At 40.6% G+C, this 27,805-nt stretch overlaps 1 protein-coding gene across 5 annotated transcripts in view; it reads left to right on the top strand.

Moving 5' to 3' along the window:
* DLC1 (DLC1 Rho GTPase activating protein) overlaps window positions 1-27,805 on the top strand; it is a 214,035-nt gene that overhangs the window by 176,491 nt on the left and 9,739 nt on the right. For 4 of the 5 annotated variants that reach the window (XM_052682373.1, XM_052682375.1, XM_052682374.1 and 1 more), the window contains 5 exons: window positions 12,193-12,264; window positions 15,612-15,693; window positions 21,710-21,773; window positions 24,622-26,051; window positions 27,070-27,246. In XM_052682373.1, coding sequence (XP_052538333.1) covers window positions 12,193-12,264; window positions 15,612-15,693; window positions 21,710-21,773; window positions 24,622-26,051; window positions 27,070-27,246 — 1,825 coding nt within the window. Of the gene's footprint in view, window positions 1-1,834; window positions 1,936-12,192; window positions 12,265-15,611; window positions 15,694-21,709; window positions 21,774-24,621; window positions 26,052-27,069; window positions 27,247-27,805 lie in introns of those variants that run through there. The other variant, XM_052682377.1, reaches the window with a different exon arrangement.

The raw sequence follows: 27,805 nt of genomic DNA, 5'->3' as shown, positions 1-27,805 counted from the left end.
TGTCAGGAAGCTGCCTGCTGACTGAAGTTTAAGAACTAAAGAAATTACAGACCAAAGCCGTGTTGATTTCACAACGCTCCTTGCAGCCCAGTGAGTGATTGGGGCGGCTGCCACCCGCTGACACCCATGCCTCAGGTGGAATGCTACTCTGAGTACATTTTACAGTGAATGCCACAGTGGTGCCTTGCTTCTCAGTTGAGAACATGCCTGCTTAAGCAGCCCCATAGAATTCCGAGTTAAAATGCAAGCCAGAGAGACTGCATGTCTTCAGGGGTTGATAACGAACTAGAATCAAAGCATTTCTCTTTCAGATTAGCAGCAAGAATCTAATCCAGGTCAGTGATAATCCTCCGGCGTCTATCGAGCCATATCCCGCAGACACCACTCCATCAGAGGGCTCCCCAGCTCCAGCAGTGCTGAGAACATCCACAGACTCCACACAAGGATGTATGTTCCCCTTTGGCTGGGGGAGCTGCTTAGCTCTACATGCAGAGCAGGAGAGCACATGGTGTTCTGGCATCATCACCATTCATTTGCAACTTCACAAAATGGTGGAGTTGAGGCTGATAACCCTGGGCTGAACTCTTCACAGCTTCCCTTCTCCCAGTGCCTGCACCACATTTGCCTGTACTCACAATCTGTGTGCTCATCCTCACACTCTCCTGCTTTCAGTTTTCAGGTCTCTTGCACACTGCCAAGTCCTTTAAACCCTTCCCATTTGCTTTTGCTGCAGAGTAAATGTCCATTCTCTCCTGCAGAAGCTTCCTGTGGGTCCTGTGCAGGGATGCAGACTTGGGCCAGGAAGCAGTGTTTACAGCAACAGCTCAGCTTTTTACCACGGGTATTAAGTCGATGCATTATGGGCTTCTGCATCTAGCACCATCACTGCGATGGAAGCACCTCTGCACCTGCATTGCTTTCCCATGTTCTGGGCAGTTTGGTGGTGTTCTGGTTTTTCTTCCTTTTGAGGATGATTATAGGAGGAACGTGAATTTCTCTCTTTCCTGAAGTTCAGACTCCACACAGAATCCACAACCAGCCTTCTCCATCCCTTGCATTACTATTCTGTCACTTCCCAGTCTACCGAGTGCCTAAGAGTAGATACAATGAGTGCAGCCTCAAAGCCAATTAGGTGGGATTACCCTGTCTGTTAGACAGCTGGAGCTCAGCACGTGCCCGCCCTCCCTGTTAGCCAAGAATTCCCGTTGCACGGACCCCACCAACCTTGTCAGCACATAACCGTTGCCTACAACAGGCACTCAGGTAAGCCTGGCAGTGCCAAAAGGAGTTGAAGCTCATATATGAAGAGGTGATGGATTGAGTGGGTAAAGTATGTCAAGTCAGACCTGAAGATATAGTGCAGCTCCATCTTCTTCAGGGTTATTGAAGTAAATTAATGACCTGGAGCCACGTAGGGGTTTCCAGAAACAACACTGCTATGGCCAACTGGCCGCTGCTAGCAACCCATAGGAAGGGGAGATGGTTATTCTCAGGAAAATTGTCTGCTAAGGCACCACACCATACATAATCTGTATCTGACAGATTATAGCACAGAAACAATAACTGAAACTTGGATTAACAGCAGAGTGTAAAATATGCAGTTGTCTTGGGGGAAAATGAACCAGCCGTAACCTTCGACGGGACTCCGCTATTCCCAAAAATCTCTTCTCCACTCTGATCGTTTCGCAGGCGCTCAGAATCGCCGTGCACGTTCGCTTTTTCTTTCTGCCGCAAGCACCGATCACGACAGAAGCGGCGGGGCAGCCTCCGAGGAGAGGGACGGGACGGGGCGGAGAGGGGCAGGGGCGGGGGCGGGGGCGGGGGCGGTGCTGGGCCGGGCGGCCGTGCCAGCTGCCAGCCGCCGCGGAGGCAGCAGCGAGGGAGCTTGGTGCCCGTGGAGGTTCTGCGGCGGGCGGGACACCATGATCCTCACTCGTAAGCTCGGAGTGGTGATGGGGTGCTGTCGCGATGGGGCTGGGCTGGGGCAATGCGGTGGGGTTTGAAGGTGAGGGGCGAACCCCCTCTCGAGGCAGCAGAGCGGTACCGAAGTCTCGCTTTCCATGCTTCTCTCTCCCCTTTGATGCTTTTTCTTTTCCTTTCCTTTTATTTTCGTTTTCTTTTCTTTCTTTCTCTCTTTTTTTTTTTCTTTACTTTTTTTTTTTTTTTAAAAAACTTTTCTTTCCGGACTTGCTTACGAGCCGGCAAGCGCGGCGCTGCCTTTGAAGCCGTGCGTCACACGGGTCTCCTGGCCGCTGGAGCCCGGTGGCCGCCCGCAGCCCGTCCCACGGTCAGCTGGGTCTTCGAACCACGGGGAGCATCACCCCAGGCCACCCTGGCAGCAGAAGGCCCTAGCCGGGGGCGGCTGCAGCCTCACCCCCATTTCAGCTGGCATTTGATTTTCACTGCTGCTGTGAAGCTGTTGAGTGATGGGTTGCCATTAGGCCACTGAGCACTTTCTCCAGTCAAGGGCACTTACCTATAGATGTGTACATGGTACTACAGTTAATTCTCCCCCTCTCCTCCCTGCCATTCCCCCTCCCCTCGGTTCTCCTTGGGAAAATACAAGTATTGAAGAAATAATTGCATGAGAGCGATGTCTGTGGCTGGGTCTGAAGTGTCTGTCTGATGTGTCATAGGAAATGTGAATTAAAAGACCAAGGAATGTATTTCTATCTTACTCATCAGTCAAAGATGCTTTTAGTTTTTCCAGGATTAAGTGTGATATGTTTGAAGAAGGTCTCATGATCAGACCAATGGCACTACTCTGGTCAGGTTATATTTTAATGGTTTTCCTAGTAGGCAGGCAGGCAATGTCCAGGCACAGTCCCCATGAGCCCTTGAGAGTGGATCAGGTCTGTGTCAGGTGATGAAGCACCCATTGGGCGCATGGTGTTTCTGCCACACTGTCTCCCCTCCATGTCCCCTTGGCAGCATCCTGCTGTGCCCAAAGTGATCCAAGTGTCTGGGAAGCAGGGCTGTGTCTCTGTAACTTATAGGTTCGTGTTACTGCTCCAGTTTGCCTGTGAAATCCTGATTAGGGCTGAGGCTCTTTGATTGTGGAGCAGAGCAGAGTCAAAGGAAGATGTAGATGCTGTTTGGGAGAACTCCTTTCATCTACAAGGTCAAGGAATCAAAGCATTTGGCACTACCTTTGTAACCTCTGGGACCTCTGATCTCTTTATCTTCCTTTAAAGTTACTTGGTTTGTTAATCAAGTTATTATGAAAGGGAAATGCAGCTTTTTTTTTTTTTTTTTTTTTTTAACTGAATGGAGTTTTTGTTAAATTCAATTTCTAAACAGTAGTTAAAAGCAAGAATATCTTGCCATCCTTTGTTTTTCTGAATTTGTTTTGTAGATCCAGTCTAGGACTTGTTAATTCTCAAGCCAGGATCTCCCCAGCCCATGCTGCTGGGTCCAAGGAAGGGCAAATGCTGGGCACAGAGTCCCCCCAAGGACCTTGTGTGCTTTGTGAGGGTGGGAAGAAAAAACCGGAGGTTGTCCTTACGGACTAATCTTGTCTGTTTATGTTGGGGTTCTTAGGGGATGAGAGGTGATTTGGTTTTACTGTTCTGGTTTTTCTAATCCATTACATTCTAGGCAATGATTTGTTTCAGGCGTGAGAATTTGAGTTTTGCAAATATTTAGAGATGCAGTTTGCATGATAACGTTTTTTGTTGTTCTGGTGGTTTGGGTTTGTTTTTTTTTTTTTTTTCCTTTTCTAGTCAGAATGCCCCAGTGTGTTATATTTGGGTTTCTTCAGAGATTCAAATTACTTTTATAAATCCCCTTAGTTTGGAATTTTGCTATTGGTTTCAGTATAAACACAACTGCACCCTTGTCTGGTGAAAAGGAGATGGAGGAGGAGAGCTCATGTGCTTAACAGGATGGTCCTGTACTGTAAACAAGCACTTTTCATGCTTAACTATCCTTCCTAGCAACAGGAAGAAGGAAATGAGGCTATGCAAAAGGACCCTGACATGTTTCAGACAATGCCAGACCCACCCTCACATTCATACAGTATAACCAGAAGACTTGGGGAAATAAAAATAACTTCAGATGTTTCCCTTTCCTTCCTGTGCATATTACAGAAATACAGCAATCTGATGATCTACAGTATGTGGAAAACTTGCTGGTTTGATCTCCACGAAGTTAGGTGATGGTATCCCCATATAATTCATACACCTTTACTGGGTATCGTACTGTTAGGCATATTTTACAGTTCTCAGTGTTTCATGAATTATAGAACACTGCATCATCTCTTGCTGTTCAGTGTGTGCCGATCTTCAATAATTCTGATAATTTCAGCAGTTCCAGGTGTATTTCTAAATTTTTCCTTTTTACTTTTTCTTTTGTTTCCCTCATCCCCTTTCTCCTGGTTTAAAGGAAAAAAATAACCACCATGAGTAAGTCCATTAAAGGAGCATGGTTGGAACTTTCTGATTCTTTTCACAGTTCTCTTACTTGGCCATGCTTGCTGATACTGAGTGATACCCTTTCCTGCAGAGCAAACCTTTGAAATCCATAGGTTTGTTAACACAGTATGATGCTACTTGACATAACTGGCAGCAGTAAAGTCATTCTTGAGTTGACCAGTTAGCTGTAATTCTCTGGTTTTCATTATCTGGCAGTTACTGATAATACTATGCACTTTTCTGAAGCAGCTTTTCTTCTTTGAGAGAGCATGCTGAGGGGGAAATTGTTTCAAATACTGGCATTTGTTTCCCTTGAGAAGTGTTGTGCTAGATTGGACAGGATCAGGAATGATATTATCCAGCTGTTCTCTTAATAATGACGTAATGTGATGGCCCACTTATTCCTGGTGGTGATTTTTTTTTAAGTCCAAAATGGTACAGAATTCCTTAAGCTTGGTTTTAAATATATTTATATTTATATATATATATATATATAAACCTCTCAATTCACATGCACTTCTCAGTCTGTGCAAAGAACTTCCTGAGGAGATACATGAAGGATATTCACTTAAGCCAGAGATGGGCATGGTTTGACCTTCCCAAGCCCATTCTTGTTCCTTTTGGAAGACTAGAATTTAAGAAAAATATATCCTCCGCATTCCTGTGTTTTGGGAAAGTTCTTTCTGTGACCCTGTGAACCAACAGGTCTAGGTGCTTGTAAGTGTCAGATTGTAATTGTAACAGTTACAATTGTTCTGGGAAAATCCAGTTTTGCACCTTTTGTGTTGATTAAGGTGTATGAGTGTTCAGCTGGGGTGTGACGAGCTTTAAGCTTGTCTGTATCACTGCCACTGGAGCTTCTGACCTTTATATCTAATACAGTACCATCCACACAGGGCTCATAAGGGGTCCTCGTTGGAATGAGCACTGAATGCTTATGGTGCAAAAGATGTCTTTTTCTCAGATTGTCTTTCTTATGCATGCTGATGATTTTGAGATTGAGTCTTATCAATCCGAAAATAACTGAAGAAAGCCTACTGTGAGCCATCAGGCAGCTCATATCTACCCTCATACCGACTATTTTTTCTTAGATCTGGAAAGGTGGCCCAGACTCCAGGAAGGTTCAGGTGCTGTGCTTGGGAGTCACAGTGGTTAATATCTACCCTTCTATCCCTGTTCAAAGGCCATTCTCACCAAGTCATCTCTGAGGGAATGGGAGGTTAAAGTCATCTACTATTTCCCAATCTTTGGAGGAGGATTCTTTTCTCACTCTGGAATCTGTCAACATGACCTCCTTTGGAGGATTTGGCTAAATGCTTTCTCTGCCCCAAATAATCCTCCTCCAAGACCACCCTGTGTTAATCAGGCCAGATAAATAACCCACGTGCCTAATTATTTCTTAGGAGTTTTTTTTTTTTTTTTAAGTCACTTAACATCTTATTCCTCTTCATTTCTGAATCTTTTAAAAATGAATGAAGAAGGACCACCTTTAATTTATAAAAAGAATTGTTCTTTGGCAGGAAAGCTTTTGTTTTGTTAAACAAAGTTAATTTTAAATGATTTTTGCATATAAAGAAATATTAAAAATAAATGGTGATCCTGGTTTACAGTGTACTTTATGGTAAGTGCCATGAGGCACTGCAATTCCTCTGATTGCAATAAAGACCTCCTTGGTCTGGGGGGGTAACTGATGAGACTTTGAGAAAGAAGTCTCATTTTAGATATTTAGTTATTGTTGAAAATAATTAAAAGGACTGTGAACCTGATTTCAATATGCTGAAGACTATGAAAAGGAGATTCATGTTAATTAGGTTTTGACTCACAAAAGCAGCATTGTGTATCCTGGGCTTGCTGAGAAGATTGATGTGCAATAAAAGCTACTATGTTATGTAAACTGCTGCAGTTGGTAGGAAGGAAAATTAAATGCAGCCAACAGACACCTATGCAGATATTTTGTAAAGCAGTCACACAGATATACAAAAAAATATATATTTTTTTAAAGTTAGTTTAAGAGAGTAAACAAACTTTAAACTCCATAAGTAGAGTTAAGACATTTGCTCTTTCAGAAGGCTTAGCTGAAAAAAATTGTTCAAGCTTCCTGATTTTTTTTCAAAGCAAATATCAATATATGATCTTAAACATCTGTTTCCTTACTCCTTCTTCATCTGTTCCCACACAAATTCCAAACATATTCTGTTTCTTCTCCCAGTGTCCTGTGGTTTATACATAACATCAGCAGCATAGTTACTGTTTTGCTGCAAGGCTCTCTAACTTGAAAAAGTCATTCCCATGTTTAACCCAAAGCCAGCAGTAGCACAAGGAGAGTGTTTCTTCGATGATCATCACATAGCTGAGAGATATTTGAGTAACATTCCCCACCACCACTTCTTTCCAGGGCTTCTGTGACTGGAAAGCAGTACATACACTTGGTGAAGTGTATGGTTTCTTTCAAGAAGTTTTTTTTTTTCCTCCCAGAAACTTCTTGGTAAGAAATATTTTATTTAAATTGTGTGCGTCCATATTCACTTGAATTGATTATTGAGGTAAAGTGGAGATTACAGCACATGTTTGGCTATAGAAGATAAACTGAAGCATGAAGATGTACGGGAGCATACCACAATAGTTGGCCACTACTGCAAAGGGGCCTTTTGAGCTTTAAAGGTGAAAAGAAGAAAGACACCCTTTTAGGACGGTGGTTAGCTTGTAATTCAAAACCTGCAAGTTCGTCATCACTACAAAATGCATGCTTCATATATTTTCTATGACTTGCTGGTTCTTCAAGAGATTAGTCCTTCACGGATTGAATGTGTCTGAATAATATTTTAGAATAGTGATGTAAGTAATCACATAGAATAACGAGATTCCAAATGTGTTAGAAACTTGGCAAAAGCTTTTAATGCGATTCTCAGAATTCTCTACCTTTCAGATGTGGAATATTTATTGAATAACTTACCAAATTACAGTGTTTGAGGGCATTATCCTTATAAAATGCTGTCTTTCTTTAATTAAATGTTTGCTTTCTTCAGTGAAGTGCTGGTTTCTTGAAAGATGTGGAGCAATAACTTAATAATACTGCCTAAGGAATATTTAACTGCATAGCTCTGAGAAGAATCTCTTGTGAAAAGGCATTTAATTATTATCAAGCTACAGTAGTGCATCTTCAAAATGAAAGTCATCTGGGGTCATGGATTCATAAGTCTTCAGAAGTCGTACTGTCCTCATTTAAAGAGCTGCAGGCATATGACAAATTAAACCGCTTTTGTTTGTGGACAGTTGACACAGTGTTTGTTCCAGGTTTGTCTCAGATTTTGCATCCAAGTTCATGTATTGCTCAGTTGTGTTAACTGGGTGATTGGAATAGTTTGATCAAGTCTGGTGCTGGAAATTAGTTTGCATGTCAGGGATGCAATTCTAGTGCTTGGAAATATGATTGCTTGTACTTGAGCAGTGGAGTGAGTTCTACCCAAATAAGAAAATTTCTCATATCTGAGCTACAGATGGCCTTAAATATGATACTGGGTGGCCTTGGGCTTCTTGATAGCTCACTCAAGGTAGTGTTTCAGAATTGGCCATCAATTTTGTGTATCACCAGAAGTTTCAGAGGGGCACAATATGCAGGGACAATTTCTGATATGAACAGAAAAAAGAGTACAAGCCTTTTTGCAGCCATTAAATGGGAGCCTTGGGAAACAAGTGTGCAGTTGGAGATTTTTGCATTGCAAGGACAAGTGGTTTCATCTCTATCATTTGTAGTAAGAAATCAAACTGTCTGCACTGCATAGGAGAGAAGATAGTACAAGAAAATGTTTTTGTATTCAAATTTTGCCTTCTTTTTTATTTCCTTCTGAAGAAAATATTAAGAAGTTAATATCAGTTAGAATAGCCTGGTCAAAATTTAAGACCAAGAAGAATCCCAGACAAACTGGTTCTTAGGTATGGCATTGGAGAGGGACCTTCAGCAGTGGAAGTCCATTTTAGCTTAGATTTTATTTTAACAGTATTGATTTGACCAATCTAACTACAGACTTTTACAATCCACTCTCTTAAAAGAGCCAAAAGGTGAGATGAGTAGAACTGATTTGTGGAAGTGTTAGTATAGCCATAAAGGTGTCTGGGTTGAGGCAAGAGGAAACCATCTGCTTGAAAGAACTGTTCGTATGATGTTTAGCACCTGGGTGAAAATGAAGCCCCTTCACGACTGTACAAAGGTGCATCTGGTTTGCACCTTTTCTTCAAGACCCTGAAAGAACTGTTGCTTAAGTTGCATGTTGTTTAATGGAAGCAAAAAAACAAGTAAGAACAGGAAAATAAAACACCCTTCTAACTTGTCTCAATCTTCCTAGTGCAAGCTATACTGTTGTGATTTTTTTTGTTTTGTTTTGTTTTTTCTCCTAAAAGGACATGATACCATCAAACTATGCTTTTTTTGTTTTCAGTGACAAGGGAGATATCATCCAATAAGATGATACACATCTTAGATTTTTCTCTTCTACTGTTGCTGTGTAAAACCAGCTGTGAATTGAGTTACTTTTGCTATAAAACTTTGAATCTGCACATTTGCAGTGTCGGAAACCAAAATTAACCAAAATAATCTTGATGTTCCCATTTTCACTCTTTGGGGAAGAATTGGATCATCTTAAATACCCAGGAAGTGGGTAAATAAGGACTGGTGGTTCCCAAGCACACACAAAAGGAACTCCGTCCCTTGATTTGAACATGGAGGTCAGCTTTGTGAAGTGGACTAGCAAATAAAGCTGTTTCCAATAAAAATTTCCTGTTTCCTCTTTAACACGTTTGGCTGCTGTTTGCTTACACAACACCGAGAATAAAGACTTCATTGTATTCCTCTTTTTGTTGTTTTGTTTTACTTTCTAAGAGAATTTCTTGTGTATCAGAACGTTTAGAAATAGTGCAGTTTCTTTCTTGACAGCATTTCTTTGTACAAGAACCTCTTGTTGAAGACAGAAGGCAGGACAGGACATACGTCTGAAAAGCTGCGTGGCCATTTCTTGTGTGGATTGTATACTGAATTGTTGGTTATTGTAAAGGTTTTAAATGACGTGGGTGTTTGATTTTATTGTCATGGCCAGCAATAGATGGGAAGTGGCCCTGCTGGGCTGGAGAGGAGGGAGTGAGAGCAGGCCCTTGCCCATAGCAAGCTATATCATCTTGCATCTTCAGATGATAACTTTCACGTCTTCATCTGAATCATAGAATGGCTTAGGTTCACGACAGACTAATTCCAACTCCCCTGGCATGGTTAGGGTTGATGTCCACTTAGATTGGGCTGCCCAGGGCCCCTTGCAACCTGGCCTTGAGCACCTCCATGAATGGGACTCCACATCATCTCTGGGCAGCCTATGCCACACCAGCTTCTGCGTAAAGATTTTCCTCCTAACATCTAAGCAGATTCTCCTGTCTTATAGTTTAAGAACATTCCCCTTTGTCCTATCACTATCAGACAGTGATAGGTGCTCAAGAAATATGCTTGTCATGGGAAATTATGTTTACTTAGCCTAGCTAACGGACAGACGCACTGGTGCTTTATTACTTTGCAACTCTTTTGGCCAGATAGGGGGAACCTGTGTTGCCTAGATGGACTTCTTGGGGGATTCTCAAAGGCATTTGGATGCAAATATACCTTGAAAATTCTAAAGACACTTGATACCTGGGCAGCCATTAAATATGACTTCCACCTAACTTGCATTTGTATTTGGAGAAAAGATGAGTTTCTACAAAGATAAGTTTAAAAAAAAAAAAAAAAAAGTCTGATAAATGCATATTCTTAACTTTTTAACTTTAAACATACTTTCCAAATCGTATTTGTGAGTGCTTGTTAAATGACCTATGAACAAATATTTAAACACATGAAAGAGCTGCTGTAGTAGTAAGGAATCTGACACTTCTTTCATTTGCGCTATGAACATATAGCTGCATTTTTAATCAAGTGAAATCCTCTTTCAATCTAGTCAATTCTGCAAGATGTGACCTGTAAAATACTATGTTTTATTCTAGACAGTCTTAAAAATTAATCTTTTTTTTACTTTAATGTTTTCATTTCATCTGATAAAGCAATATTCTGTTACCTGCACTTGGTATAAATTTTAAATACATTTTAGATTTTTTTTTTACCTTTGCTATATTTCCCATGTACTTCCCAAAGACGCTAAAATTAAAATACAACTCCAAGCAAAGCTTTACAATTCCTTGCAACTGGAGTTGAAGAATGCCTTTTCTTAATGAGTAGCTAAGTCAATATGTCTGTACGTGCTTGTTCTCATGTGGTTCTGTAACCCGAAGTTGAAGCAAAAACAAGTTACACAAATACCTGCTTGTCCTGACTCCAGCGAGAGTAGGTTTTTAACTGTTTATTTATATGGAATGTGATGCTTTGGCTCACTTTAACCCCTTGATTTGGATATGTGTCTTAGCAAAGCAATCTGGCAAAGCACAAATATTTTAATCCTATTGTAGCTGTTTGAAAAATCAGGGGGGCATGGCAGTATTTTTGAAGACCCTTAAATGTGTTTGTTCTTTCATCTGATTTTAATTTTGTATACCTGTATCTCACAGGGAATATTTCATAATGTGCCAAGAAGTTAAGTTGTTTTGCTTATGTTGTGTTTGGCTCTTTACCTATATGCAGTAGCTCATATTCTGAGTAATTGTACTGAACTCTGCACAGTTTCTGCAGCAGGTAGCGATGATAACCTCTCCAAGTAGGTGGCAAAATTGTCTACTCAGTTGGACATAATGAAGCTTTTCTTTCTTGGCTCATCAGGAAGAGTGAATATAATCAAAGCCAGATGAACATAAAGAGTTTCTGATTGTTCGCTGTCTGCTAGATCTAAGCAGGGAACTAAATTCCCAGGAGCACTTTCTTGAATTTTTAGAACAGAATTAACCCAGGCACTTTCCTCAACATATGGCAGATACCCTAAATGCCCTGTATGTTTTCCTGGTTTGTGAGCTAATAAGATAATATTTTCTTTATTTATGTGTCTACTAGGTAACAAATTCATGTACAATTTGTTCATAGCCTTATATAGCCTATATTCAGAATGTTTCTTTTGGTGTTATGTATGTGAATAATTTCATTTTGAAGCATGTTGTTTTGGGAAGTGAGAGGGAAACTTTCACTGAATTTCCTATAATAGACCAAGGCACTCATAAATACCTTGAAGACCTCCAGTGAAACTGAGTTCTTGTTGAGCAGTAAATACCTGCTGCAATATAGTGAGTCAGTTGTTCCTGGACTGCCAGTACTATCTATAGGATGTTAAAGCACAAGGCTCTATGAGGAATTTCTATCAAGACAGAATAATTACACCAAGAGGATCATAAGATTTGTGGAATAAAACCACATGTTCACTGTAATGCTGCTGTCTCTAGTGTTTACAAAACCTGTGCAGAATAATCTGTGATTCCTGTAGTTTTCATCTGTTCCTGTTTGTCTAATTGCTAACATGATGACCTTTTGATAAATCAGAGGTGAATTCTGGAATATGTTTGGTATTGTGAAGAGAAGGAAGTTCATATAAGCAGACTTGAGTTTCAGTTCGAAGTTACTGAATGTTGAATGCATCTTTACGCTTACTTCATGACAGGAGCAACGAAAGTGCTAGGGAGGAGGTTTTTGCTCTGCAGATGACATGATTTAGTGGGTGTGGTGATGATGGATTGATGGTTGGACTAGATTATCTTAATGGTCTTTTCCAACTTTAATGGCTCTGTGATTCTGTAACTAATGCGAGTGTGCTCTGTTTCTGTCCTCTTTCAGAAATTGAAGCCAAGGAAGCTTGTGACTGGCTGCGAGCTGCTGGCTTCCCTCAATATGCACAGCTTTATGAAGGTAGGAAGCTAGGCTTGCAGGGTAACTCTTTGTGGCACTGATATAGAGCAAGCATGTAGCTTTGTTTTGGAACAGTGTATTGTAATATCCATTACAGAAGGGTCATGTGTACGACTGAAATGCTAGTCTGTAGAAATCTTAAAGACCAGGTTGCTTTCTGCTGCACTCCATGCACACAGGCATACCAAAACCGGTGTGACTCTGAAACGCTCTTGGAGTTTTAAATTGAATGCTTCAAATTTCTGCTTTTATATTATTATTATTATTATTATTATTTATCATTTTTGCAGCGGTTTTTCTCAAGTAGAGCTCTCATGTCTTTATTCTCTCTCTGACGTGCTGACATGGTAGAAACTTGCAGATTTGCCCAACTGTTTAACCTCTCCTGCTCTGATGCAGAATGACTTACAGAAGTCTGATTTAAAGAGGGACATCCTAAATATCCTTCTTAATGTGTATTATTGATCAGAGTTGTTTCCTTCCCCGCCCCATCCCATGAAATTGCTTGCATTGTTGCAGAACGGTTCTGCACTTTCTTATCCATCTCCATTTTATGAAGTAAATTCCAGCTTGTAAGAATGAGCTTAGAAAGCCCATTATTCATAGCAGATATATAGCAGATAACTTGGAAATTACAGCAAAAGCTGAGCTGACCTTGAAAAATTATCTGGCTGAACTTTCATTTGCAGTTGTATTAGCAATATGAGATGATAATAGTACTTTCAAAAGCAGCGCGTACCAAAAATTTCCTTTGCTACTTCAGAAGTTAAATTTCCTTTTGTTACTACTCTTCCATTTATTTATCTATCTATCTATCTATCTATCTATCTATCTATCTATTTATTTATGGTTGGTGATACCAGGATTTTCTTGGGATGCAGACCTGAGATTTTAATTCCAATCTTTGTTAAAAGTGGGGACGGGACTCCAAGCTGAATATATGGTCTTGTGGGTTTCATGCTGTAATAAGCTGTAAATCTAAAAAATTACTAGCATTTGGAAAACACGACTTACCCATGGCTGCAGTTGTCAAATTTAGAGACTTCAAGCTTATATACCGTTTCCAGTTGAGGATCAGTTTCTTGTCCAACATCAAAGGGACTGCAGAGAGTGAGATCGAGATGTGAAAGCAAGGCCAACAATACCCGTTGAAAGGATATGTGAAAACAATATGCCATTGTCCTTTGCAGGCCTCTTTGGTAGGAGCAACACCAACAAAAACAGCATCAGCAAAGTTAAGTGTAACAAAAAAAGGAATTATGAAGACCATCAACTTCTAGTCCCCCCTCTATCTTTTGTTCTGCCATATATTTTCTTGTGGGCACACAAAGTTGTATGCAACTGCAGCAGTACCTTAGTCTTTGTATTATCGCATAGTCCTTGTATTATTGCATGTATTTAACACTGAGTGGTTTTGGTGGAAGGTATGGCTGTGCAAAGAATGCTGAATCAGGACCTAAATGACAGTCAGGAATCTGTGGAGGACAGTAATTAATATATATCTTGTTGTTGCTTCAGAGCTGTAGTAAATTTACAGCTTTCTGACAGCACTGTCTCCTCCCCCTCACTCTCCCAGTTATTTACCTAAATAATCTTGTAAGGAAAGGATAGTGTGGGCTCTAGCAGCTTGGCATTCTTTCTTTTTAGCCTCTATCTCATTAATGTAACAAACACTTAAACTGCTTGATGTACAGCCAAGGAGATTCTGTTTTTCATTCCAGCGATTTGGTTTTTACTGATCTTTTTCCTATATTCTGAGATACTAGTACTTAGATGGAGGTTGCTCCAAAAGCAATGCCTTCTCTTTATTTCCATGGAAACTACAACACATACAAAGAGCACAGTAACACTGTTTCACAGAGCATGTTCTCAGCTAGAAAACTATTTCTCAACATTATCACCACCATTAACTGCATTTTCACCAGTGATGAATGAGAGCCTGCACACCACACTTCTCAAAACCTGCACCAGTGGAAGCAACCCACTGTGACAGCATCACTTCTAGGAAAACATTTTCCATACAGTCCATCTTTCGTCAACCTGAACAAATGGAAGTCAGAAGGTGCCAAATATGGACTATGTGGTTGATGTGGTAGGACACTCCAGCCAAGATTAGCAGTGTGCTCCGCAATCTTCAGACTGTTATTGGATTTGGTGTTATTGTGTTGCAAGAGAAAGACTGTTTTCTGTCTTCTCCAGCATAATATTGAAAGTTTGAGCCTTCAGCTTAGCCAGCATCACATTGTAGTGGTGAGAGTTGGTAGTTCCTCCAGGTTCCAGGAAATTCAGAAGAATCACCCCTTTCCTATCCCAAAAGACAGTACATATCACTTTATCTGCTGAGGGCTGCATCTTAAATATATTTTTTTAATAGGAAATTCACAATACCACTCTATGGACTGCTATTTTGGCTGTGGCTCATAATAGTGATGCCACATCTCATCACCCATAATAATACGATCCAGGAAACTGTCACTCTCAACCTCGTTTTGGTTCTACAGGTCCTGACAAGTGCTCTTTCTGTTCCTGTTTGAGCCACCTGGACCTGGCTCCTGTGTGACCCTGTGGAACGTATCACAAACTTTGCAATATTTCAGTGTTGCTACCATCATTCCCAGTGCACTGAAGATGTTATTTAGCTCTGAATATGCATGACCATCCAGAACATGGCTTGTCCTTCATGTCGCTGTTGCCACTGCTGAAACACACCACCCACCACCTTACTCAGCATGCATCCACTGGTTGATCTCATAAGTGTTCAACAAGTGTTGATGAACACTGGTGCAAATTTTTTTTTCCAGGGAGGAATTCAGTGGTACATCTTTGCTTCATATGCACTTCCATGTCAGATGCAATTTTGTCACCGTCCCTCTGCTGCCACCTGCCATATGGCAGCAAAATATAATGGAATATTAGCCAGAACAGTCAGCCTCTACTGCCATACAACCTCTACATACCATCCACCTCTGATCTTATGGGCCAAGATAACAAAATAGGAGGCTTTGCTTTTGGAGCATCACTTGTATATTTATTTTAAATGAATCTAGCCTGAACTAGTTTCAGCTTCTGGTATCGGATAGGGAGCTCATTTTTGCCTCCTTTCTTTTCCTGTTGTTTCATCTTTGCTTTGCTCATTTTTTCCCTCTGTAATTATCAGCTTTCAGTTATCAAAGCTGCACATAAAAGTTAGTACATGGACAGTGAATGTCTCTGGTATTTGAGCTGATTTTTCTTTATCTGAGAATCAATCGCATCTTGGTTAGCTCATCTGGAGGCAGCTGGTGGGCTTGAAATACCACTAGAAAAAAAGAGATTTTGTGGTTCTTCATCTGTCTCTATTCCTACAGATCTCCTCTTTCCGATTGACATTGCTCTTGTCAAGCGAGAGCATGACTTCCTGGACAGAGATGCCATTGAGGCCCTATGCAGGTAAGTGGAAAGAAATCACACTGCATCTTGAAACTAAACTCTTCTTGTATAACAGGAAGAGGTATAATCTGGAAAACTCATAACCACAAATATTTATTATTGGCACAGCCATTTTTTGTTATCAATTATCTGTATGCATTTTTAGTTGAAATAGTATATTGGGCTAAGAAATGCTTGGGGATCTTGTTTAAAACCAAGTTGGGAGGAATATGGCAGGAGTATTTGTGATAAGAATCTTTGTACCTATTTCATAGGTGTATCTTTTACTGTTATTCTTAACTTGGTCTTATTATTCTCAAGTTAGCAAGCCGGTGGGAAGCAGAACTGTGCAGGCGACAGCCATCTGTGAGTGCAGCTATTGCATTGCTTCTGGCAGCTTTCCAAATTGTCTTCAGAATGAATACTTTTTGATTCTGCATGCACGATGGCCACAGCTCTAAATGTCAGTAACTCTAATGAATTACAAAACCCTTTTAAGAAAGGGTTTCATTTATAGTGTTCTTTTGCCATCAGTGCCATACTTAGAAGGGAAAGAGAAACTGGAGTTTTGAAGTTGCTCAGAAATATCTGCAGGATTTTCCAACTAAGAAAACAGATTTGTCCAGTCATCGGGAACGGAAAAATTTCACTAATGTTAAATTCACACTGTGGATGCAGGGGAAGGCACCAAATTTATCAAAATTAAAATGTGATACATCAGTCTGTTTATTTGTGTGCTCTGAAACTTTCGAAATGATTGAACAGTAAGTACAGCAATGTGAATAAATGTTGTTTCCCAGAAGCATGGTCTTCCCTTGCCAGCATATTTTGGATCTACAGTTCTCCTGCAAGAATACTTTTAAACCTGGACTTATTTATTTAGATGGAAAGGAAAAGGCAGCAGGTTGTTTCTCACTGTTAAAAGTAAGAATGTGTCTTCATCTCTTTGAGACTTGCTGCAAATGTAAGCAATAAAAGCAGTTGCCACTTTTTCCAAATTTAGAGACCAGCAGAAGTTCACTGTCTTATGAATGAAATCTTATTTTTTGAGCCAGAATGATGTGACTAAACATATATCTTGTGAAACTAGGCAGTCTTTCACAAATCTGCTACTTGTAAAGTAGTCTGTTTGCTTGCATCTTCAAACTGTTTTCTGTATAATGAGTATAAGAGACTACAGGTGTTTCTGCAGCTTGAGACTGATTTTAAAGGCTGAGCTACATCATTCTGAAGCCTCTGAAGCCACAGTTATCTCTTACAAAATAGCTTTAAAACTGAAACTTTCAAATCCCAATTTAAAATAAAACAGAAGTAATTCAGTTAAACATATTGGACAACTGAATTTGACCCTTTGTAATGTGTGTTAGACAAAAGCAGTACGTTATCACAGCATTTCTACCTTTAGGTTTTGGGGTTTTTTTTGTGTGTGTCTGTGTGCTTTTCTTTTCTTTTCTTTTCTTTTCTTTTCTTTTCTTTTCTTTTCTTTTCTTTTCTTTTCTTTTCTTTTCTTTTCTTTTCTTTTCTTTTCTTTTCTTTTCTTTTCTTTTCTTTTCTTTTCTTTTCTTTTCTTTTCTTTTCTTTTCTTTTCTTTTCGACATCTCCCTGCTTAATTTTGTAAAGCATGGAGAGGGTACATCATTTGGAATGCTGTTTCTTCCTCAAACCCAGTTTTATTTTGACTCATGCCGTGGTCGGTGTATAAAAAGTAAAGGATCTTACTCAGTAAAGAATTCAGACTTGTTTTATAGCCATAAGCCATCATTGTTTCTTTATTGAAAATCAGAGTAGTTCTGGAATTATTTGCATTTTCAGCACAGAGATAAATAAATGCTGTATACTTTTTAAGCTTGAAGCATTTTAAATTATAGTTTTGAACTATATTCAAACATATACAGTTTCACATATATACAGTTCTGAACTGTACTGTCAATTGTTGTTTAATAACCTTATTAATTTAAGCATGAAAAATAACATAACTTTAATAACAGTTTTCCTAATATTTGTAAAATTCCTTTATAAATGGGAAAGGTTTCAACAGCCACACTCCATTAATGATTTTCTTGAAAATCTCTAAGTGAAAAGTGAGTTGAGATTTGAATTACAGAGATAGTAGATGGTACTTCATGAAATGTAGGGTTAAAAACCTAGGAGTCATGATTCTGCTTTAATTTGCTAGGTTGCTTTATGTAGTGATTGTGCTGCTGGCCGTGGTTTTATAAGACTCTAAGATTAATGATCAGGAATTTATCTTCAGAGGGTAACTGCCCACATAATGCACTCATGAAACTAAGCACTGAAACGCGCTTGTCCTAAAGGCTGTGGTTGCTAAGCACGAATTACATAGCAAGCTGTGATGAAAATCCTATTTAATCTCCTTACACGTAACCAGAAAACTGCCACAGTATCTGCGCAAGAGGTTTTGTAAATCTTTTACCACCCCGATTTCTCATCCAAGAAATTGATTGCAATGGATTAAAGTGAACAGCATTTGCTGCTTGTGCAGTCTGATTGGTGGAGAGCTGGCATCTACTGCAGGTTATAACATGCAGATGAGCTCTGGGAACAAGGTATGGACTGTCCAATGAAGCTCCTGTGTCATCAGTTAGCTGCAGGTATAATGGAGCTGGAATTTGCCCTGCAATGAGGAACAAAGTATTTAAATCTATTAAGGAAATATTTTAAACTGAAGCTTACAGTTAGATCGTATATTTATTGAGATGGAAAATTCCAGTTTAAAATGCTTGTATCTCCTACAATGTGTTGCTTTCACTTTTCTTGACTTTGTGGGATGAGAATTTTCTCCTTTTGAGAAGAGCAGAATGAAGTGGCAGCCATTAGGGCTGTTGTAGAACTAACTGGTATTTAGATTAACAAAGACTTTGTATCATGAGGCCGTATTTTAATGTATAAGTTAGCTGAAGTTAGTCATGCAAGTTGACGTTTTTGATAGTGTGTGCCTGATTTGGGATGCCTTTCTTAAAAGAAGTTCAAGCTAAGCTAACTTGGCTATTTTTGATAGGATGACTGGGAAGAGTAGATTGCGTGTATCATTTCCTAGAGAAGCTCCAATACCTTGTGTTTGGGGCCAGCCAGTACAAGGACTGGGACTGAAAGGCAGATACTGTCACAATGGTCTTGGTTAGGAAGAAGGGCTTTACAAAGCAAAGGTGAAGGAGGCTGCAAGCCCAGGTAAGGGTTCTGAATTCTGTTGGATGAGGAGAAGGGACCAGGTAGATACGGAGCTGTCTCCTGTAGTGAAGTCTGTCTGGAAATGAAGTCCTGCAGAGAAAAGGCTGACCCAAAGGCAATTACCTAAAGAATGGGAAAGAATATTATCTTGTCATCCAGAGAGACAGAAGCTGGGGATAGGAGGCCTTGTAGTGATTGAGGTTGAGATAGCAAGATGGTGTAACTGGCTGCAGCCACTGTCTGCATCAGTCCTGCTCTGTCCCGCTGTCTCCACAGAGTCCATATGAAGATGCCACTGAGATAGATTAGGGCAAAATAATGAGACATGACCTGTTGCCTGTCAATGAAGAAGTGATAAGATTTATACCCAGGAGTGGACTTAGTGAGAGAGAGTGTCCAGAGTCAGAAGAGAAAAAATTGAGGTTCATTATCCAGCAACAATTTGATGAGAAAATCTGCAGAAAATGAATGTGTGCTCTTATGGGCTTAAGAAGTATTTCAGTATGCACAGTGAATGTTAATAGAAGTTATAGATATAGATAACTCTCATCCAGACAAAGCCTGGACCTTGCCTGCTCAGTGGCTTGTTGCCAGTAGCAGACATGCTGGAACTGGATGATCTTTGAGGTCCCTTCCAATTCTATGATTCTGATTCTGTGGTTCTGTGACTCCGGCTAAAGTAGTTTGTGGGATGTATATAACAAAACTCACAGACCTGAGGCAATCACTACAGATCATTCAGGTTTTAAAAGGTAAAGTGTTTTTGTGATGAAATCATGTCAGGTGTGTAACAGAGCCTTTGTTTGCCTCAACTGCTTTGTGTTTAACTCCGTTCACTGGGGGTTACCATATCTTGCCCCCATAGTCATTTTTGTGAGGTGTGCACTGGGGTATTTTATATATTTTTTTAAATACTCCTCTGGAAACGGAGATCTATCCTCTTTTTTTTTTACCTATTTCAGGATTTTAATTTGAGTAGGAGAGAAGTCTGTGGATGTAATCTTTGTGAAATCGAAGATAGTCTTTATCAGCTATTAGACAGGCTAGAATTAGATAAAGCCTGATGTGTGGATTCAGTAGTAGTCTCTTCCCACCGAAGGCAATGGTTGTCACACTGTGAAATTTGTAAATTATTACACAGTATAGGACTGAAACCAACTTAGTACTCCCTGGCATTGAGGTCCTGGAGTTTGGAAAGAAAACAATTATAAAGCAAGAGAAGAGAAACAAAATCCATGCGCACGTGTAGGTGGGACAGGCATCCATGCCATAAACACAACTGCTGTAAGGTCACATACCCACTCCACAGTGGGAAGAGCTGTGCCTGCTGGGTTAGGTCAGAGCAAAGATGGAAATTGAGAGATCTGGACAACTTTCCTAATCTGCCACTGGCCTAGCATCTGACCCATGGCAATTCTTCCTGTTTCTCTTCTTTTCTGCTGTGTTGTGGCTGGGTCTAATTATAGATCAAACTGTCCTTTTTTACCCCATGACTGCAGCAAAAGCACCAGTAGGAGCTTTTCCATTTTCTTTGATGGCCTCAGGATCAAGCCCTGTGTAAATACCATCTGCAACCAATCCTGCGCATAAAAGGAGAGAGGAAAGAGGAAACTAGTAATCCTTCCTGTGCACACATTTTCTAGATTCAAGTTACAAGTTTCAGGAATCTGAAAAGACTCATCTGAAGCAACATGACAAGTCAGCATTTTTAATTTTTTTTTTCAAATTTTGCAAAGCTTCCAATAAAGGTTCTTCTTTACATTTTGCTGGAAGGAATTAGGTGTAAATTCTACCACTTCCTTCAGAATGAAGCAGGCTTTTTAAAGCTCAGCCTTACCCCTGTTGAAGTGGCATGAATGAGGCAGTTCTGCTCCTCTGCCTCCCTTCTTCACATGCTATTATGGGTGAAATTCAACCCACTGAGGAGTGAAAGATGAGTTTGCAGCTCTCCTAGCTCATGGTGAAGCTTTGCAAGCAGAGGCTTACCATGAGGGAGGCAGGAGGAGGGCAAGGAGGACGTGATGCCTCTCACGACTGCCAAGCCACACTGGTGTTCTGGGGGACTGGATAAGAAAGAGAGCTTATTTTGTTTGGGGGATGTTGGATTGTTAGCTCATCAGAGAATAAAGGGATGCTATGTACATTCATGCAGCACTTCAAGATGTGCGTGCAGACTGCTCACAGGGAGGGTGGTTAACTCTTGTTGCTGCAGCAGTTTATTTTTGTTGATTTAATTTTAGACTTAAATATTCTTACCTATAAAATAAACTTTCAGTTTAGGAAAGAAAAGTCAGGTACAAAGCTTTTTAAAACTGTGGTCCCAGGACTATAGTGAAAATAATTACACACTTCTCACAATCAAAATGGACCCCTGGTAAGTGGAAAATTAAGTTTTCCTGTGTGAGCTTTCAGTGCAATTTTAAAATGACACACTGTTTCACACAGTCACGTATATGCAGGGTCAGTAAGAAGCCTTTTCCTGTATTTGCAGTCTGTCGAGATTGATTGTTTCAGGGTTTGAATCTTTCATATTTACATAAATGTAATTATTACAGTTCATCAGTCACAGTGCACTTCGAAGTACTCTAAGTTTCTGTTTAATTCCACTGATTTTGATTGAGGTAATAGTGACAAATAGTCATCAGTTCCTCCCTCCCTCTGAAGTTAGAATACAGCCAAATGTAATGGGTTAATGGTTAAGTATAATTAGGGCTCTAAGTGAAACCCTGCTGTTGGCTATTTGTATGCAAAGCAGTTTAGGGATAGCCTTCACAAAAGCTTTTGAACTGCAATAGCTTGTGCCAAAACTCTGGATTTTTCTCTTAATATGGTTTCCTTTGCTTTGCAGGCGCTTAAATACTTTAAACAAATGTGCAGTGATGAAGCTAGAAATCAGTCCTCACAGGAAAAGGGTAAGTACCTTTGACATTTTCTGTTACATTATTGTGTATTAATAAAACTTAACTTTTTTAAAAAAACAACAACAAAAACTAGAGGATTGTTTAGCCATAGTGTAGAATGATAACTGAGTAGAACCTGCCAATAACACGTTGTCAAAACTCTGCTTACATTTTGTGTTGTTACTTAGTGAGAACTGAAGGGCTTGGCCACAGATAAAGGTCTAGCTGGCTCTTCCATGAGGTGCTGTTCTCACTCTGTAAAGCTCTGGGCTTCTCTGCCTGCCAGCAAGGCTGTGTTGTAGCTTATTACCAGGCAGGATTGTGGAGTAGGCATGATGGATGGGATCCTGATCAGCCACAATGAGCTGGCCTGAATGTTAGAACATCGTCCTTGATGTAATCTTCGCAGTTCTGGTTCTTTGCCATCACATTGGAATTGTATTCTTTTCTTATAGACAGAATCAGTTTGACTGTGCTTGGGTTGCACAGAATTATAGCTCAGAATTAAAGCAATTTTTTTTACAAAATGCATTGAATACCTATTTTAGAAGTTTGCACATCTCCAGGGAGTTTAGCAGGAGTTTAAAGGGTTTCGTGGATCTTCATGATCCTTTGGAGCATGAGAAAGAAGGGAGCACCTCCTGTATCTTAAGCAAGTCAGTGCTGACAGAAAGCTGAGTTGCCAGATTTTGTTAGTAAGGTACCACTTGAGAGCTGTCTTAAAACTGTGTGTTCCTAGGATGAATCAGTAGTTGATACCATTCCCTGGGATATTCAGACTGCAGATAAAGATGACTAAACTAAGGCTATACAATGCTGCCCTGCCCTTAACAAGAATGCATACAAATGCTCTGGGATTGTTTACCAGGAATTAATCCCCTCTTTCCCTATCTGTGGTATGCTGGAAACAGCACCCAAGCTCCAGAAGATAACACTCTGAGGCAGCATATATAGGAACTCCTCAAAAGAAGGGGTAGGCCACTGGCTTGCTCTTCATAACCACCAGAAGAATTCTTCTTTCTGAATGTCGTTAACTATGGAATGATCAGTATTGCTGTTAGAGGTCAGACCAGACCTGATTCAGGTCCAGACCCCAGATCTTCCGGAGTCTGAGTGCTCCTGATTTTCATTCACCTCTTGTGTTCTGGCAGATGGTCTTAGATTCTGTTCCCTCTTGTTGCTTTCATTAAAACTTTTTAACACTAAGGGAAAAATTGTGTCAACAAAAATACATGATTCCTTATGTTTGCACTGGCCTCTTTGAAAATTATGATTGCTTTACTGTTCCTTTTTTCCAGCCAAACCACATTCACCATCAAACCACCATAATTATACACTAGGATTTCTAATGATTTTAACTCCTGTCAAATAAATACGATTCTGTGATTCTGTTTGTATCTGAATAATTATCCATTGACAGTTTTTGGTGACATTTTTCCTCTTGAAAACTTTAAATAAGCAATCCAGTCTTCTTTGGTTTTTGTCTTGAGTCATGGACAGAAACACTGGTTGTAGTACTTGGGAAGCAAAGAGAATGACACTTCTCTGTTTCCTTATGTTTTTGGTTATAAAGAAATAAATATGGTGTTTCACTTACTTTCCTGAGCTGATGAAATGTGCAATGAAGGGAAATAAATAAAAAAAAACAACAGGAGAGAATCAGGAGCTGAAGTATTCAGAAGTAAAATACTAGAAATATGAATAATTTACTTGTTTGTCAGACTATAAATGTTTATATTCCTGATACACAAATAGTTACAGTTGGGGCCATGCTTGAATATTTGTTTTTAAATTAAAACCATCTAAACAAATGATGTGAAGCTTCAGCAGTTGTGGAACTGTGTGGCAATTAGTCGTGCCTACTCTTTACACCAAAGGTTATTTTGTGGTTTCATGGTGTCACATTAAAATATCTCACATTGGTTTTATTCTCCCGACTGCATGCAACTTAAAATTTTCCAGGCACTTGGAAGACCAAATATGTCAATCCCAGGATCACTCCCTTTCAGGATTTAGATGAAAAGATTGAGGCATAAGTGATGTGCGTGTAAGTGTGCCCTCAGGCATTACTCGTACATCAAACATAATCAGTGGAGATGCTATTTACAATTTACTTACGTGCTATGCAGCAAGCAAGCTTTTGCTGCTTGCTATCTGTGAGCGTTAAAGTCTGCCCGGAGCAAGACTGAAGTAGAAAGAAACTTTGCAAGACATTCTTAAAATGTTAGCCGCTAGCCTGTGGGAGGAAGAGTGGACCAGGTAGAAGCCTGGAGGCATCAAACTGTAGCAGAGCAAGAGTTTCTTTTGCTGTCTCATCGCTCACAGCTTTAAACTTCCCGAATAGGTAAAGAATTAAGCTGCTACAATTCACAACATATGAGAAACATCTCTTAATTGCAAAAAGGAGTATAAACATAGAGACGCTATCAACAGAGTGTAACTGGAGAGAGTCCAGGGGGACCCCAACCCCGGACTGACTCCAGTTTAAAATTTTATGCATGCCAGGAATTTCCACTGATCTGAAGGCTATCCACTGTGACCAATTAATTAAAAGCCTGTGGATACTAAAGTTTTAAGAAAAGAGCAAGTTAAAGCAGATTGCCTTGTTAGTTTCTTTTTACAAAGCATAAATCCTTTGTATTTTAAAAACTGTTAAAATAAATTGTCTGTCTAATGTAATTTTTTCCTGTAATGGGCTTTATGGTTTAATCTTCTTCTCCCTGAAGCAAGAGACTGTTTTTGCTTTAAATTTGGTGAGAACAAGGTCATGCTTAAATCAGTTTAGTGTGCACTGTGTTTAAATGCAATTCTCTGTTTGTAAGTTTGCAAGCAGCACTTTCAGGGCTGTTCTTCTTTGCAGAGTGAAGATTCAGATGAAGACGAACCATGTGCAATAAGCGGCAAATGGACTTTTCAGAGGGACAGCAAGAGGTGGTCAAGGCTTGAAGAGTTTGATGTGTTCCCTCCAAAGCCGGATGTTAACACCTCCTCCTCCCCAGAGGCTCCTCTCCTCCCAAATGCGGCCAGCTGTGAGAGCGTGCTCACCGATCTCAGCGAGCGGCAGGAGGTGGCCTCTATACTCAGCACCAGCAGCACCAGTAGCCACCATCCAACCCTGCAGAGCGAGGCCTCTAGCACCAGAACAAACTCAGTTGTGAGCATTTGTTCATCCAGCAATTTCATAGCAAATGATGATTCGTTCAGCAGCCTGCCTTTGCCCAGGGAGTTGAATAGCTTCAGCTTCAACACAAAAGCAAATGAGAAGAACACTAAATCTAAAACTAAGAGCCTGCTCAAGAGGATGGAGAGTCTGAAAATTAAGAGCTCTCACCATGGCAAGAACAAAGCTCCTTCAAAGCTTGGCCTTATTATTAGTGGGCCCATCCTGCAGGAGGGCATGGATGAAGATAAACTGAAACAACTTAACTGCGTGGAGATTTCTGCCCTCAATGGCAATCACATCAGCCTTCCCATGGTACGAAAAAGGAGCGTATCCAATTCTACCCAGACAAGTAGCAGCAGCAGTCAGTCGGAGACGAGCAGCGCTGTCAGCACACCCAGCCCTGTCACGCGCACACGCAGCCTCAGCGCATACAATAAAAGGGTGGGCATGTACCTGGAAGGCTTTGATCCCTTCAACCAGTCAACATTCAGCGATGTGATGGAGCAGAATTTCAAGAATAGGGGAAGCTTTGCAGAAGACACTGTTTTTTTTATTCCAGAAGATCATAAGCCTGGCACTTTTCCCAAAGCGCTCTCCAATGGCAACTTCTCCCCAACAGAAAGCAATGCTTCTGTGAACTGGAGGACAGGGAGTTTCCATGGGCATGGCCATCTCACTCTTCAGAGGGAAAACAGTGGAGATAGCTCTAAAGAGCTGAGCATGGGGAAAAGGCGCAACTCTGCTAGCTCACTGAGCAGCCGCCTGAGCATTTACGACAATGTGCCAGGCTCAATCCTGTATTCCAGTACGAGTGACCTGGCTGATCTGGAAAATGAAGACATATTCCCAGAATTAGATGACATCTTGTACCATGTAAAAGGGATGCAAAGAATAGTAAATCAGTGGTCTGAGAAGTTCTCGGATGAAGGGGACTCTGACTCAGCGCTTGACTCCATCTCCCCATGTCCTTCCTCCCCAAAGCAGATCCATCTTGATGTAGATAATGATCGAACAACACCAAGTGACCTTGACAGCACAGGCAATTCACTTAATGAAACAGAAGAGCCCTCAGGGATGCAGGACAGAAGGGACTCTGGAGTGGGCACATCACTGACACGGTCCAGCAGGTGAGCTTGTGGGACTTAGGGTGGCCCCAGTGAGGTCCCTGTTGGACCAGATGCCTTTGTAGTAGCTATACTGTGCTTATTTAAGGCCCTCATGCAATACCATCTGAGGCCACTGAAACATACACATGCTCATCCCATTGCCTCCAAAAACAATTAGAACCATGGAAACTATTTGTACAACACTTCTAGAAAAGTGATTCTGACACTTCATAGCTATATGTTTATATGCTCAGCTTGAGTCGTCCTTGAAAAACAGCTTGCTCAGCAAGTCAGTGTTAAGGCACTTGGGGGGAATGGTAATTCTTCAAGCTGAAATGGTGTGTGGGAAGGTGAGGGATCTCAAGTAGGATTATTCACTTTTTAAATGGGGTAGGAGAACCAGTGGAAGTATGATCTGTTTCTTGTCAGCATGTAGTAAAAACCTTTAGACTGACTAAAAAATTGCACTTTTCAGTAGAAGGCTGTTTCCTAATAACATGTCTGGGCATTAAATGTGAGGAAGATGGAGAGTGTTTAGTTTCCTTTGATTGCTGCAGCACTGTGGGGGTTTGAGGAAGCTCCAGAGGCCCCCAAGCTCATGTTGGGATCTTCACCATGGCATGGAAGTCTGTATTGTGAATAGAGCAAGGGGCTGAACTCTTTCTAGCTTTGTTTCCAGTTTTTCTTTAAAACTGGTGCAAATAATTTAGGGCATGGTTTCTGCTGTCATTTAGTTGCCTACAGTTGCATGTATAAATTTAATGAGACTTTCAGAAGAGCTTTTAGTTTTCCATTTGACGTGTCTTGAAATCTGGAGCCTTTCATTCTTACAGAGTTGTTTGATTCTGACTTTCTTACTGCTGAAAGGTCTTCTGAGCGGAAAAAAAAATCAATATTATTTGAGGCCTTTAAGGATATCTGATATCAGGATATCAGTTTATGTAGGATAGCTTAATGTGTTCCCATCCACAGACATTGCAGTGGGTGAGGCAGACATCCTGATGACTAGTCCTTACTCTGTTCTCCATCATCTCCACAGGCACAGGCTGAGGTGGCACAGCTTCCAGAGCTCTCATCGGCCCAGCCTCAGTTCAGCCTCACTGCAGATCAATTGCCAGTCTGTGGCACAGATGAACCTGCTGCAGAAGTACTCACTGCTGAAGTTAACTGCTCTCCTGGAGAAATACACGCCTTCCAACAAGCACGGCTTCAGCTGGTAAGGGCACAGTGCCATGTGTAGACAGGCCATCTGTCTGAGCGCAACAGTTTCACTAGTCCTAGGCAACTTCTGGAAACATACAAGTCCCTCTGTCCCACTTTTTCCATATTTGCCTGTCTTCCTTCAGCCTATGCTGACAGTATTTCTGGTTTCCTTAGACAGTGCTAACATCATTAACCCTTTGGGTAGGGCAAATCTTGTTTGAGATTTGGATTGAGAAGGATTGAGAGGATTGAGAGGATTGAGAAGCATGCTCGTAAGAACATATAGAAGAATAATAGCAGTGAGGCAGAGGCCAGCTTTCTGTGCAGGAAGATGTCTGCTTTCCATAGCAAAAGAAGGCCTGATGGCATATAGAGACCTTGTTATCTTAACCTTGTTATCTTATTATCCAACATCTATTTTTTTGTAGCAAGCCATTTCTGCTGTGTCCAGGTGTTTGTAACCAAGTTGAGTGTGGGTTTTTGGTTTTTGTGTGTTGAAAGAATGAAATAGAAAGCTCTTTTATTATTCTATCTGTAGTGTAGCCTGTGTAACCTTCAGGCTGCAAAAGACG

This window comes from Tympanuchus pallidicinctus, unplaced genomic scaffold, assembly GCF_026119805.1.
Source record: "Tympanuchus pallidicinctus isolate F22 unplaced genomic scaffold, pur_lepc_1.0 scaffold2, whole genome shotgun sequence".
NCBI lineage: Eukaryota > Metazoa > Chordata > Aves > Galliformes > Phasianidae > Tympanuchus > Tympanuchus pallidicinctus.
The sequence above is the reverse complement of the archived record's forward strand: the minus strand, read 5'-3'. Positions and strand labels throughout refer to the sequence as shown.